Here is a 13943-nt window from a genome sequence, read left to right as displayed (position 1 = left end):
TCTCTAGTAGTGTTGCATTTGGCTGTTTTTATAGTGATAGTAATGAAAGAGCCACTCCTAATATTTTTACAAGATTTTGGGATTCTGCATATTAGTGTTGAGTTATTTTTCAGAGACTACTGTAGGAGAACTAGAATTCTTAAAAACTATTTGTATTCACTAGCAAACCATACTCATACACGCACATACACACTGGTGCCATTAATCTGTTATGAATGGGTACCTTTGTGGAATTGTTTTTCCAGTGGTAATGTTCAGTTGCAATGCACCTCTTTCACCTAGTTACAGAAATGTGATTGCTGTTGTTGTTGAGTAGATTCTGAATCATGGCGACCCCATGTGTGCAGAGTAGAACTACTTTGTAGAATTTTGAAGGCGTGAACTTTCAGAAGCAGATTGCCAGGCCTGTTTTTTGAGGTGCCTCTTGGTGGGTTTGAATCACAAACTTTTTGGCTAGTAGTTGAGTGCGTAACCATTTGCACCACACAGGGACTCCACAAATGTGATTACTAGCTTGTATTTATGAGATATAGGCTGCGTCTTTGTTTCACTGCCATTATGCTTTAACTAGCTGAGCTATTCTGCCTATATAGGTAAACATACATGCCACATAAGTTCTATCATTAAAAGGACATTCCTCATATGTCTATTATGATTTAGAAGAATGTATATTCTGCTGTTGTTAGATGAAGTAATCTATAGATGTCAGTTAGATTCAGTTCATTGATGGTACTGTTCAGTTCAACTATTTTCTTCTTGTTGGATCTGTCAAATTACTGATAGAGGGGTGTTGAAGTCTCCAACTATACAGTAAATTCATCTTATTTCTTCTTGCAGTTCTTTCAGTTTTTACCTCATGTGTTTTGATGCTATGTTGTTAAATGCATACACATTCATGATTGTTACGTCTTTTTGAAGAATTGACCCTTTTATCATTATGTAATGCCCCTCTTTATCTCTGATGATTTTCGTTGTTCTGAACTTTACTTTAAATTATCTGTGTTTTTATATTTAAGGTGGGTTTCTTATAGACAACATATGGTTGGGCCTTGTTTTTTGTCCACTTTGATACTCTGTCTTTTAATTGGTATATTTTTAGTCCACTTTGAAACAACACCATGCTACTTCACAGATAGTATACATATCTTAGAGTATTCCCAATTCCTCCCTCCCATCCCTTATAACATTGCTGTCATTCATTTCATTTATTTATAAACTGTAATCAACCAACATATTGTTGCTGTTATTATTTAAACAAACTCTTATCTGTTAGATCAGTTAAGAATAAAAAAAATAAAAGATTTTGTTTTCTTTCATATATTCCTTCTCTAATGTTCTTCCTTTCTTTATGTAGATTCAAGTTTCTGACCTATATCATTTTTCTTCTCTCTGGAGGAGCTTCTTTTAACATTTCTTGCAAGGCAGGTCTGCTGGTGACAAATTCCCTCAATTTTTGTTTGTCTGAGAAATTCCTTATTTTTCCTTCACTTTTGAAGAATAATTTTGCTGGATACAGAATTCTAGGTTAGTGGTTTTTTTCTTTTAACACTTTAAATATTTCACTCCACTCTCTTCTGGCTTGCATGGTTGCTGAGTACGATGTAATTCTTATTCTTGTTCCTCTATGAATAAGTTGTTTTTTTTCCCTCTGGCTTCTTTTAAGATTTTTCTCTTTGTCTTTGATTTTCTACCAGTTGAATATGATATGCCTAGATTTAGATTTTTTTGGTATTTATTCTGCTGAGTGTTCCCTGAGCTTCCTGGATCTATGGTTTGATGTCTGTCATTAATTTTGGAAAATTCTCAGCCATTATGACTTCAAATATTTCTTCTGTTCCTTTCTTTCTTCTCTTTCTATATTCCTGTTACACATATATGACACCTTTTTTTAATTGCTCCGTGGTTCTTAGATATTCTGTACCATTTTCTTACCCCAGTTTTTTTTTCTCTTTGCTTTTCAGTTTGGGAAATTTCTATTGACATATCTTCACACTCACTGATTCTTTCCTTGACCATATCCAGTCTACTGATGAGCCCATCAAAGGCATTCTTTATTTCTGATACCATGTTTTTTATTGCTAGCCTTTTCTTTTGGTTCTTTCTTATAGTTTCCGTCTCTTTGCTTCCATTAGCTATCTGTTCTTGCATGTTGTCCACTTTTCCTATTAGAACCCTTAGCATATTAATCATAGTTACTTTAATCCCCAGTCTGATAATTACAAAACGTCTGTCATAAATGAGTTTATTTCTGTTGCTTGTTTCGTCTCTTCAGACTGTGTTTTTTGTCTTTTAGAATCCCTTGTAAATTTTTGTTGAAAGCTGAACAAGATGCATTGAGTAAAAAGAACTGAGGTTAATAGGCCTTTAGTGAGAGGTTTTATGTTTATCTAAGAGTTAAACTGTTTACTGTTTGCTGTAGCTGTAGGTGTCAGAGGCTAAAATTTCCTGTAGTGTCCTTGTTTTCGTCTCCCCTGCTGTCTTTGGGTTTCCCTAGAAACTCCTTCTTAAATAGAGTCTGAGCCTTGAAGTTCTTTCAGTTGCAATCTCCGGTTATTATATAGGAACCCTACTGATGTGGTGGGAAGGTGTGGAAAAGGGACGTGTTCTATAATCCTATGATTAGGTCTCAGTCTTTTAGTGGGCCTGTGTTCCTGGGCTGTGATCTTGCAAATACTTCTTAGCTTTTTTCCCACCCTTACATGAGACAAGAAAGCTTGAGGTGGCTGGGACTGGGTATTTCCCTTCCCCTTCATCAATTCCCCCAAGTCACTTAGGTTCTTATAATATAGTTTTCCTTGAGGACAGGCCTTTGTTAATGAGAATAGAACACTCAGGGCACATTTCAATAAACTAACTTTTCTCCTTTTCCTACCAGAAGCACAAGAGGATTTTTTCCCCATCTTTAGCCTGAGAACCTGGTGGGGCTCTTGGAGATAAACTAGGCTAGGCTCCCAGGAATATTTATCTCTTAAGCCAGTCTGTGCTCAATTAGTCAGTTATCAATTATCCTTTAAGTTTTCCTACTGGTTGCTGGCTCTAGCAGTGGTTTCTGCTCTCAGTAAGCTTTGATGGATCTAAGAAGAGTTGTTTTCAGTTTGTTCATCTTTTTTCTTGTTGTGTGGATGGAAGTGACAACTTCTAAGCTCTTTACATGTCATACTAGAAACTAGAAGTCTACATTGTAACTTGTAAGAATTATATAGGGTAGTGAACTGTTTCCTCACAGATATGTGCAGTGGTTCTGAAACTTTGTTCTTGGGATTTTAAAATTTACAGAAGACTCCAAAGAGTTGTTTTGTGTTGTTTTTAATGTGACTTTATCAATATTTAGCATACTGGAAATTAAAACTGAGAACTTTTCAAGATGGTTAATTTATTTAAAGGTAAAATTTATAAAACCTTTTGATTTTAACATAAATAGTATTTTTAAAATATTTTCCAAAACAAGAAAAATTTCAGTGAGAAGATTGGCATTGTTTTATATTTTTGGAAATCTCTTTAATGTCTGACTTAATAGAAAGCAGGTAGATTTTCATATCTGGTTCTGCATTCAATCTGTTATGATATTGAACATCATATAGCCTCTGGAAAATTCCACTGTATCTTTATGAAAGAAGCAAAAGGTCTTTGGGATTAGGGGTCCTTAGACTACCCTTTGAGAACTGCTAGGCATAGATGGTAATGTTTATCTCTCCTTGCTCTCACTGAATTTTTTTAAAGCTATGCAGTCAGTTAGAAAGTGAGCTTTTAGGGTTGAGGCATAGCTATTCACCTGGATGAATCTGTACATCGTAGAATGTTATGTGAAATAATGAATCCTTTTCAAATCATTCGCTGTCTTTAAAAATTCCTGATATATGTAAATTTACTACCAGCTCATAATAGACGTAAGCAGGTCCTCCTTGATCTCTGAAGTTTATAATACTACTGAAGCTCTATTTTACTAATCAAAAATACCTTTTAAAATGAAGACTTTAATTCAGTAAATGAATAAAGTAACTGTATTTTGCAAATTATACATAGTATACTTAATTTTAAAATAATATTTTCCTTTGTTTTTTTTCTTAGGGTATCAATATTCATTTAGCCAAAAAAATGATTGAAGATCGGAGTAGAGATTACATGAATGCTAGGCGTGTAGCAAAGGTATGGAATTCCATCAGGCCATTTGCTTTAATGAGTCTTATTTATGGGAGAGTTTTCCCTGTATAATGTTACTCTTGATACTTTCAGTCATTGGCAGTTTTAACTAAAGACAATTAAATACAGTATCTGAGTACTTGATATATTTGGAATGAAATACCTCTTTACAGATACACTAAAGGACAAAATAGAATAGTCAAGTTTGGAAGAAACGATCTTTCCAAAATATAGAAACAATATGTGCTCATCTGAATACTGTTTTACTGTGTAATCTAATAACATAACCCTTAGGAACAGATTCTGTATCGTATGCATACCTTGCCATTCACTGACATTCTTAAAATAAGGAAAAATAGCCTAGTAGTACTAAATATTAAAATTTTAAAGGACAGATAGTTTCTCCAAAGATGGCAGTAATAATGCCACTAGATCATCAGTCATTTTGATCTGTCAACTTTTCCATCCTGGAGAGTGACCTCCTTGATCACCTATAAAGACAGCCCAGAGATGTTCTGCTCATTGAGTCCTGGGAACCTGTTCTCATGTGGGTAATACTCCTACCAGGTGCTCACTCTGTTATCTTTCTTCCCATTCTTAAATAGTTTATAGATAATATTAACCAAGTAGTATTTGAAAAGAGTAGGTATTTTAAACAAAGTATTACAGACTGATCTACTCCATTTCATACACCTGAGTTTTTCTACACTCACCATAGAATTCTGAATGCTTATTGTCTAGGAATATGAGACAGTAATGAAAGGTTTGGACCGCAATGCTCCCTCAGTGCCTCCTCAGAATACTCCTCAAGAAGCTCAGCAAGTAGATATGTGGAAGAAATATATACAGTGGGAAAAGAGCAACCCTCTTCGTACAGAGGATCAGACCCTTATAACAAAAAGAGGTAACAAGTTTGGCCCTGCTGGGACTCCAATTACTTTAAGACCACTTGATACTATCCCTTAGGTCACTGAGGCTCTGTTTTTCCCCCGTAATCTTTTTTTCTTTTATTTTTCATATTGGATAATTTCTATAGATATATCTTCATGTTCACTGACCCTTTGTTCTATCATATTTAATCTGCTATCAAGCCATCCAGTAAATTTCTCATTTCAGATATTGTGTACTTTCACATTCTGGAAGTTTCTATGCTAGAAATTTTTTATTTTTTGTAGTTCATTTTTATGGTGTCCATTTCTCTACTGAGAGTCCCTGTCTGTTCATTCATTATGATCATCTTTTTTTTTTTTATGTCCTTGAAAATATAACAGTTGCTATGAAGTCCTTGACTGCAAATTCCAACATATGGCCCTCTTAGGGTTGGTTTCTTTTGACTGCTTTTTCTTTTGACTGTGGGTTACATTTTCCTGTTTTGTCACATCTGTCGTTGTTGTTAGGTGCCGTCCAGTTGGTTCCAACTCATAGTGATCCTATGTATACAACAAAACGAAACACTGCCCAGTCCTGCACCATCCTCACAGTCATTGCTATGTTTGAGCCCGTTGTTGCAGCTACTGTGTCAATCCATCTTGTTGAGGGTCTTCCTCTTTTTTGCTGACCCTCTACTTTACGAAGCATGATGTCCTTCTCCAGGGACTGGTCCCTCCTGATAACATGTCCAAAATATGTGAGACGAAGTCTTGTCATTCTCACTTATAAGGAGCTTTCTTTCTGTACTTCTTCCAAGACAGATTTGTTCATTTTTCTGGCAGTCCATGGTATATTCAATATTCTTTGCCAACACCATAATTCAGATGCATCAATTCTTCTTCAGTGTTCCTTATTCATCGCCCAGCTTTCGCATGCATATGAGGCAACTGAAAATATCATAGCTTGAATAAGGCACCCCTTAGTCTTCAAAGTGACACCTTTGCTTTTGAACACTTTAAAGAGGTCTTTTGCAGCAGATTTGACCAATGCAGTACATCGCTTGATTTTTTGACTGCTGCTTCAGTGAGCATTGACTGTGGATCCAAGTAAAATAAAATGCCTGACAACTTCAGTATTTCCTCCATTTGTCATGATGTTGCTTATTGGTCCAGTTGTGGGGCTGGCTAGACATTTATTTATTTATTTATTTTGATATTGTCCAGATATACAAATGATACATTATAGAAACTCTGGATTCTGTTGTCTTACTCTGAAGAATGTTGAGTTTTATTTTAGTAGGAAGTTAAATAACTGGCAGATCACCTGGACTTTGTAGAGGCTTGGTTTTATAATGCTAGGACAGATCTTTTTTAGTTTTGCCCTTAATGTTAAGATAAATTCCTTAGCCCTGAGCCATATTTTTTACTCCTAGAACACAACCCTTTTGGGATTTCAATGGAAAGTCCAAGGTTTAGAAAGTACTCAGACCTTCTAATTTGACAGGACTCAAATTCCCAGTTTGGTCACTCTTGCAATGGGCAGCTGCTGAGGTATCAGTTCAACTCTTTTTTAGCCTTTCAGCTTTGTTTTCTGTTGGGTTTTTTGTATTCTCCTCTACACATGTATATTTTAGGATTAAAGATTTGAGGGGAGTTTATACCCAGATTTTCAGACTCCACTCTGTAGTTCTTTCCTTTTTTGGATTTCCCCTCTCAGTTTCCAGCTGCTCTTGTATGTAGTTCAGAACTCTATCTTCTGATACCTCAAGCAAATAATACTGCAGCATTTGACTTTAATTCTAGCTACCCCAGAACTGCACAGACTGGATGTACCTGTATTAGTTCCTAGGGCTGCCATAACTAATTACCCCAAACTGGGTGGCTTAAAACAACAGAAATTTATTCTCTCACAGTTGTGGATGCTAGAAGTTTGGAATCAAGGTATTGATAAGGCCATGCTCCCTTGAAAGTTCTAGAGAAGAATCCTTTCTTGTGTCTTTCTAGCTTCTGGTAGCTCCCAGCAATCCATATTGGTTTTGGCTTGTAGATACATCAATCTGTGCTTCCTTCTTCATTTGGCCTTCTTTCCTGTGTCTCTGTGTCCAGATCTCCTCTTACTCTTAAAAAGAAACCAGTCATTGGATTTAGGACCTACCTTAATCCAGTAGGACCTCATTTTAACTTGATTATATCTGCAAAGACTTATTTCCAATAAGGTCATATTCATAGGTACTGGCAGTTAGGACTTGAACATATCTTTTTGGGGACACAATTAAACCCACTATAGAGTCCTTGAGAAAAGGCCATATTTAATAAGAATCTTACTCAGTGTGGTTCCCTTTTTCCAAAGGTTGATTCTCCCTGGTTTCTGCTTTTTGGTTATCCTCCAGTGCCTTTGGGCCCCTGGGTATAACATATGGTTTGCACTTGACTACTAACTAAAAGGTCGGCAATTCAAACCCACCTGGTGGCACCAAGGAAGAAAGGCCTGGTGATCTGCTTCTGTAAAGATTATGGCCAAGAAAACCCTATGGAGCAGTTCTACTCTGTAACACATGGGGTTGCTATGAATCAGAATCAACTTGATGGCAATAAGTTTTGGATTTTTTAGGTGTCAGTGACTTCAAAATAGCTGCTTTTTGAATTTTTTCAGAGTTTATAATTTTTGTTCTCAAAAAGGGTAGTCTGATATAAACTACTCTACCACTGCTAGAACTGGAATTTGGAACTTTTGTTGTTATTGAGAATATACACAGCAAAATACACACTAACTCAACAATTTCTACACGTACAATTCAGTGGCATTGATTATATTGTTCAATTTGTGCAACTATTCTCACCCTTCTCTGAGTTGTTCTTCCCCATTAACATAAACTCAGTGACCCCTAAGTTCCTATCTAATGTTTTGAGCTGCTGTTATTAATTTGATCCCATATAGATAGTTCTTAAAAGATCGTAATGCTCAAGGCAGATTTTTTTTTTTTACTAGTTAAGCAAATCTATTGTTTGGTTTTAAGAAGACTACAGAGGATATTTTTAGTTTAAGGTTTAAAGATTATCTTAGGGCAATAGTTTCAGGGGTTCATTCAACCTTCATGGCTCCAGTAAGTCTGGAGTCCATGAAAATTTGAAATTCTGTTTGCATTTTCCCCCTTTTGATCAGGATTCTTCTATAAAATCTTTGATCTAAATGTTCAGTATTGGTAGCCGGGCACCATCTAGTTCTTCCGGTGTCTTGGCAAAGGAGGCAGTTTTTCATGGAGGCAATTAGCTACCCATTCCATTTCCTCTTCCTGTTCCTGACTCTCCTTCTTCCTCTGTGGCTCCAGGCAAATTGAGACTAATTGTTGTGCCTTGCAAGCTTTTACGACCCCAGGCACTATGCACTGAACTAGGAGGTAGAACAGAAGCAGTAAACATGTTATTAGGCTAATTAACTGGGATGTCCCATGAAACCATGGCCCTAAACCTCCAAACCAAGGAAGCATGGGAATTTAGAATTTTTTAAAATTCCTCAATCTTGTCTTACTCTGTCATCTTTGCAAATAGTAGGCCTTTGCAAATACTATTTCCTTGGCCTATTTCGTATCTGTCTCTGTCCTTCCTCTACTCCATTTCCTTTCTCATCTGATCTGCTTCTATCCCTTCTTCAGGTGTTGCTTTAGGTATCAGTTCCTTAGTGAAGCTTTTCTTGAGTCCCTAAGCTATGTTAAGTCCTGTAGCTGTAAGTTTCAGAGTATGCTATAATTTCCTACTTATATTACTTACACTTTTTATAATTGATTTCTTAGTGTCTATCTTTCCATATAGTGTAGATTTCTTGGGTATAAAGTCTCATTCATAGGTATATCCACAGTGTCTTTTTTACATTCCCTAGCATATAGTTGGTGCTCAATAAATATTAATTTAATAAATGATGGATGGATAGGGCTTGGGTGGATAATGGTGCCAGAAATCACTGAAGTTTTTTATTTCTAATCATCATTCATTATTGAGGACCCTATCTTAGGCTAACAATTTAGTTGTGATGCTTTCATTGATAGTTTTACAAATAATAATTCTTTTATGTATTTTTTTTCATCTTTTTCATTGTTGATTTTGTATATTTACCCCTATTTTTCTAAGTTTACACCAGTCTTTTATTTCTTTATATTGCCTTGACTTTCTCTTCATATGAAAAATCTATGTCTACATTTTTTATAGTCCCTCTTTTTTGTTTTAATGTTGTCATCGTTTGCATATTGACATCTCCATTTCCCTATTTTCAGTGTTTTAGCTTTATTTATGTGTCTTCCCTATCTGGGTTGCTATCTGGTTGCTCTGTCCTGTGTTCTAGTCTTGGGTTGTTATCTGATGTTATTGATTTTCTAACTGGAGGACTCCCTTTAGTATTTCTTGTAATTTTGGTTTGGTTTTTGCAAGTTCCCTAAACTTCTGTTTATCTGGAAATGCCCTAATTTTGCCATCATATTTGAGAGACAGTTTTGCTGGATATATAATTCTTGGCTGGCAATTTTTTTCCTTTAAGGCTTTATATGTGTCATCCCATTGCCTTCTTGCCTGCATGGTTTCTGCTGAGTAGTCCGAGCTTATTCTTATTGACTTTCCTTTGTAGATGACTTTCCGTTTATCCCTAGCCACTCTTAAAATTAATTCTCTTTGTCTTTGGTTTTGGCAAGTGTGATTATAATATGTCTTGGTGACTTTTGGGATCTACCTTATGTGGGGTTTGATGAGCATCTTGGATAGGTATCTTGTCATCTTTCATGGTATCAGGGAAGTTTTCTGCCCACAAATCTTGAACAATTCTCTCTGTATTTTCTGTTATCCCCCCTGTTCTGGTACTCCAATCACTTGTAGATTATTCCTCTTGATAGAGTCCCACATAACTCTTAGAGTTTCTTCATTTTTTTAAATTCTTTAGGAATACTTCTTTTAATGAACTGCTGTTGTCAATGTCTTCTTCTAGTTATGTTTGCATACGAACAGTGCCTGCTTGTTCTGGGCCATCACCCTGATATTTGGTATGAAGCTGCACAGTATCTTGAACAGTCAAGTAAACTGCTAGCAGAGAAGGGGGTGAGTATCCCCTGACCCCTTAGAGTGGCTATTTTTTAATGTATTAAAGTGATGAATCATTTAGGGTACTTGTATGATTCTTGTATAAGTTAAAATAATAGAAGAAGTATTTGGAATTTTTTTGGAATCTAAAAATGCAGATATGTCCATACTTACATACAAATAAGTGTGTTTTGTCTTAGATACACATAAACGAAGTAGGTACAACTTTATTTTCTTTCAACTATGTTAAAATAATTGAGGTAGTGCTTTCATTTATTTTTTCTCTCAGGATATGAATAATGCCAAATTGTTTAGTGATGAAGCTGCTAATATATATGAAAGAGCCATAAGCACTTTACTAAAGAAGAATATGCTGCTTTATTTTGCATATGCAGATTATGAAGAGGTGGGTAAAAATGTTTAGAACTTCCTTATAATTCGATTTTTTACTGCAGGAGTGAATTTGGTTTCTCGCTGCTCCTTTGCCAGGTATATTACTTCTGTTAGACAGAGATATTGCAAAATTAATAATTATTAGTCCTCAGTTCATACTGTATTTATGCTTAAAGCAGTGCCATTGTGGAGTGCAGCCTCTGGATTCCTCAGAGCTGAAATCGTGCTTGGTTATGTGTATATATTTATATTCGCTTCTTCTCTACCACCTTAGAGTCGCATGAAGTATGAGAAGGTTCACAGTATATATAACAGACTTCTGGCAATTGAAGATATTGACCCTACCTTGGTGAGTAGCTTTACAAATCTTTTTCCTACCTTTACAGTCTGATAAAAAAGTTTGAATTTACATACAGTAAAATTCACTCCTGTTGGTATACAGTTCTATGATTCTTGACAAAATAATAGTCATGTGAACACCATCACAACTGAAATACAATACACTTCCATCACCTCTGAAACATTCCCTCATGTGGCCCCTTTGTAAACAGTCCTTCCCTCTCCTTAAACCCTTTGCAATTATTGATTTGTTTCCTGCTGGATTTTTTTTTAATTTACTTTATGCCATGTAATTATCTAAAAAAAAATTTTTTTTTTAAATCAGTGGAGACAAGGGGAACCAACATCCCAGAAAAGGACTGGACAGGAATTCACTTTATCCTGAGTTCTGCTCTATAGTAGTAGTTTTTTTTTTTTAAACTAAATATTTGTTTTCTAATTCTTTTTTTTTTTTCATTGTACTTAGGTGAAGGTTTACAGAACAAATAGTTTCTCATTAAACAGTCAGTACACATATTGCTTTATGACAATGGTTAATATAGTAGTGGTTTTTATAGCCTGAGTATCTGCAAAAGTGCAATGGAGCTCCCCCAGCAAGAGGAGGACAGACCAATACGTGGGCTCTAAACCCTCTGCCCAAGGTCTGCTAGAGCTATACTGTTTTGTTTTTCTGTTTATATTGTGATACCATTTATGTATTATTTTTTAATTCATTCAGCAAATAGGTTTGTGCTGTGCACTGTGTTATACTCCAGCAGCATAACAAACTAGATAAAAATCCCTTTCCTCAAGTACTTCATAGTTAGGGTCATCAAATATCCTAATTTTCACAGATCTGAGGGGTTTTCTGGGAAATGGGACTTTTGGTTTTAAAACTAACAGTTGTGGGCAAACCAGGATGAGTTAGTCACCCTACTCATAGTACAGAGTCATTTGCTCATTAAGCATTGCATAGCCTTCATGTGTTGGGCACTCTGTAGATGCTGGGCACAAAATGACTCATAAATAGTTTATCAATCAAATTAAGTAATCGATCAACTAATCAATCAAAAATTCCATTATATAGTCTTAGTAGGCTTTTAAAGCAATACACCAAGGAAATGTGAAGTTAAACATGTATTGTTAAACATGGTTTTATTAAATAAAACATTAAGCTTTCTAGATGTTGGCTTTTATTAATGGAGTGTTTTCTAGTAATTTCACTTTAAAATTAATTTGCATGTTCTGGAATTAGTGGTGATGATTGGAGCCCTGGTGGTACAGCGGTTAAGAGCTCAGCTGCTAACCAAAATGTTAGCAGTTCAAATCCACCAGCTGCTTCTTGGAAACCGTATGGGGCAGTTATACTCTGTCCTATAGGGACACTATGAGTCAGAAATCAACTTGGTGGCAGTGGGTTTGGTTTTTTTGGTTTTGGATTGCTCAGCCTTATGAATATGCAGAAAAACCATTGAATTGTACACTTTAAAAGGGTAAATTTTGTGTTATGTGAATTATATCTCACAGAAAAAAAACCCCAGCAAAATAATAATAATTAATTTGTACACATCTTTAATTCCAGAAAATATTAGCTTGTGGATTTAAATCAGGCAATATTGGTAATCCTACTTTCTAATTTCTTGGGTATTCAAGATTGCTTTCTTATAGTATAGGAATAAAGTGAGCCTGTATTGCATTCTAAAAGGATCACATTCTGCGTAATTTGTAGACTCTATTATGATTAACAACAATTCTTTTCTTTTTTTTTTGCGTAGGTATATATCCAATATATGAAATTTGCAAGGAGAGCAGAAGGTATCAAATCTGGAAGAATGATATTTAAAAAAGCAAGAGAAGATACCAGAACCCGCCATCATGTCTATGTTACTGCAGCACTCATGGAATATTACTGTAGTAAGGTAAATATTGAAATACAAATATAAAGAAAGATAAAATAATTTTCGTCATTTGAGGTACATTACTTAAATGAAAGATAGCCCTGGTTTCTGTCATTAAGCTTTAACTGTTCTATTTCCTAAAGAAAATTTAAGTGTATCTGTGTGAAATTACATGGCATGTCATCCAAATCCTATCTGCCTGCTAATTTATACCTTATTAAACCCCATATTCCCAAACCCCTTGAATATTTTTTACTTGTAGTAAAATATATATAAGAAAACATCTGACATTTCAACCAGTTTAACATGTACAATTCAGTGACATTAATTATTGTGCAACCATCATTCCTACCTGTTTCCAGTTTTTTTCGTCACCATTAACAAAAACTCAGTGCCCGGTAAGCAATAATTCTCCCTCCCACCCACTCTTGGTAACCACTGATAAGCCCTTAAATGGTTGGTATTTTTAGCTCCATAATTTTTACTTAACGTGGTTTTAATTCCCATGTAGCTTGTTATATTTAGGTGTTTTAGTTTTAATATTCTTTTGAACACTTAGTCAGACATTTCATGGAAATCAGTACTTTACTCTCTTTACTTCTAGGACAAATCTGTTGCCTTTAAGATTTTTGAGCTGGGGCTCAAGAAATATGGAGACATTCCAGAATATGTCCTGGCCTATATTGACTATCTCTCTCACCTCAATGGTAAGTAGACACTAGAATCTTTAACAGTTACTTAATATTAAACATCAATGTCATTCTTTTAAATTATATTGTCGGGTTTTATTTCTTCTCAAATGTACTATCATGTCATCACACCAGAACTGGGCACTTGATAGGCACTCAAGAAATATTTATGGTCTGACTATCAATCAGGGATTTATATTGGTACATGTTTTCTAACTCTGAAGAATGGTCTTTAATGCATCATCAGTAATCAGTAGCAGTGTAAAGCCACAGATCTAGAATTGGGAGACACAGACTTATTTATGCCCATCTCTGATGACTCTGGGCAAATTATCTCCTGTTTCCTGGGGAGAAAACAGGTCGCCCCCACCCCACAAAAAAAAAAACCTCTAGCCACCATAAACAAAAATGTATAAGGAGTAAAGAAAATGCTTTTAAGTTACTAGGGAAAATATCTCAAAAAGACATGTTTAATATCATCTTTGTTTTTATCTCCCTATTCTATTGTAGTAATAATAATGGCCATCCTTTATCGAGTTCCTACCATGTGCCAGGCACTATGTTAGGTGATTCAT

General features: G+C 35.4%; 1 protein-coding gene across 3 annotated transcripts in view; it reads left to right on the top strand.

Annotated features, from left to right (window-relative positions):
- The window catches only part of CSTF3 (cleavage stimulation factor subunit 3), an 83555-nt gene that overhangs the window by 58345 nt on the left and 11267 nt on the right, over window positions 1-13943 (top strand). For all 3 annotated transcript variants that reach the window (XM_004369768.2, XM_023738103.1, XM_023738096.1), the window contains 7 exons: window positions 4069-4146; window positions 4882-5044; window positions 9979-10088; window positions 10360-10476; window positions 10738-10812; window positions 12557-12700; window positions 13284-13386. In XM_004369768.2, coding sequence (XP_004369825.1) covers window positions 4069-4146; window positions 4882-5044; window positions 9979-10088; window positions 10360-10476; window positions 10738-10812; window positions 12557-12700; window positions 13284-13386 — 790 coding nt within the window. The remainder of the gene's footprint in view (window positions 1-4068; window positions 4147-4881; window positions 5045-9978; window positions 10089-10359; window positions 10477-10737; window positions 10813-12556; window positions 12701-13283; window positions 13387-13943) is intronic.

Source organism: Trichechus manatus, unplaced genomic scaffold, assembly GCF_000243295.1.
Source record: "Trichechus manatus latirostris isolate Lorelei unplaced genomic scaffold, TriManLat1.0 scaffold00006, whole genome shotgun sequence".
NCBI classification, from domain to species: Eukaryota; Metazoa; Chordata; class Mammalia; order Sirenia; family Trichechidae; genus Trichechus; species Trichechus manatus.
Note: the sequence above shows the minus strand (reverse complement) of the source record. Positions and strands in the feature narration are given on the sequence as shown.